At 65.8% G+C, this 1,210-nt stretch overlaps 1 protein-coding gene across 1 annotated transcript in view; it reads left to right on the top strand.

Moving 5' to 3' along the window:
* AURANDRAFT_68880 (hypothetical protein) overlaps positions 1-1,210 on the top strand; it is a gene marked incomplete at both ends in the record, with an annotated part of 5,972 nt that overhangs the window by 1,877 nt on the left and 2,885 nt on the right. The window contains 2 exons of the mRNA XM_009044614.1: positions 113-657; positions 857-1,103. Coding sequence (XP_009042862.1) covers positions 113-657; positions 857-1,103 — 792 coding nt within the window. The remainder of the gene's footprint in view (positions 1-112; positions 658-856; positions 1,104-1,210) is intronic.

Genomic DNA, 1,210 nt, shown 5'->3' with positions numbered 1-1,210 from the left:
CTCGTTTCGGCTGATTTGTGGACGAGCGATCATCTCTCGGAGCGCTCTCGACGCGTGGATGCTTTTTTCCGGAACGCGCGCGCGCGGAACACTCACGCTGCATCATCCCCAGGTTCCACTGGCGGCTCTGGCTCGCGGTCGCGGCGACGGTCGTCGTCGGCGGCGTCGTCGCGTTCGCCATCGCCGTCGCCGCGGACGGCGCGCCGCGCACCCTGTCGGCGGGCGTCGAGTCCGCGGCGACGCAGCTCTACCACGCGACGGCGCTGCTCCTCGCCGGCGACGACTTCGAGTGGCTCCGCGGTCCCGGCCGCGCGTTCCGCCTCGGCTTTTTGTTCTTCGCGCTCGTGACGTCGGCGACGTACACGGCGAACCTCGCGGCGTTCCTCACGCGGCCCAACGTCAAGGTCCTGGGCCCGCAGACCATGGACGACCTGGCGACGTCCGTCGCGTGCGTCGAGTACGGGTCCCTCGTCGCCATGCTCGGGAGCCTCGTCGCGGGCACGATCTCGCCGGACACGCACGCGGCGGACGGCGTCGCCTACGGCTACGACGAGCTCGGCGCGCGGACCGCGTGGTGCGTCGACGCGGTGCTCGGCGGCGCCGCGGACATCTTCATCTCCAACGACGTCGGCCTCCACCTCGTCGGCCTCGACCTGTGTGCAAATCAACCACTGGTTTGGGACGTCCCGACCAAACTTTGAAATTCTCTAGCTCGCTCAAATCGAAGTCGATTCGGCTGATTTTTGGACGGATCGATTGCTCTCATCGAGTTCTCGAAGCACAGCGGAAGTTCGTGTGTCAAAACATTCGAATACGCTCACATTGAAGTCGGGTTGAAGATTTGATTTCCACACAGGCCTCGACCACTGCGAGGACCTGCACCCGGCCGCGGGCATCCGGCTCATGATGCTCCACACGCACGTCTTCGCGAACGACGCGGCGCTCGCGCGGAACATCTCCTCGACCATCGACGCGCTCTACTCCTACGCGTCGATCTACGCCGTCTTCGACGAGCGCTTCCGCCGCGCGGAGTCGTGCGGCGAGGCCGAGGTCGGCGAGACGACGCAGATCAAGATGGGCGACATGGCCGGGGCGCGTACCCGGTGTCTCCTTGTTCTTACGAGAAGTACGGCGCGCGAAAAAACACCGTAGGTCTTCTACATCTTCGCGGCGATCGCGGCGGCGTCGCTCTTGTGGGCGGCGTTCGAGC

Source organism: Aureococcus anophagefferens (genome assembly GCF_000186865.1).
Source record: "Aureococcus anophagefferens unplaced genomic scaffold AURANscaffold_520, whole genome shotgun sequence".
Lineage (NCBI taxonomy): Eukaryota > Pelagophyceae > Pelagomonadales > Pelagomonadaceae > Aureococcus > Aureococcus anophagefferens.
Note: the sequence above shows the minus strand (reverse complement) of the source record. Positions and strands in the feature narration are given on the sequence as shown.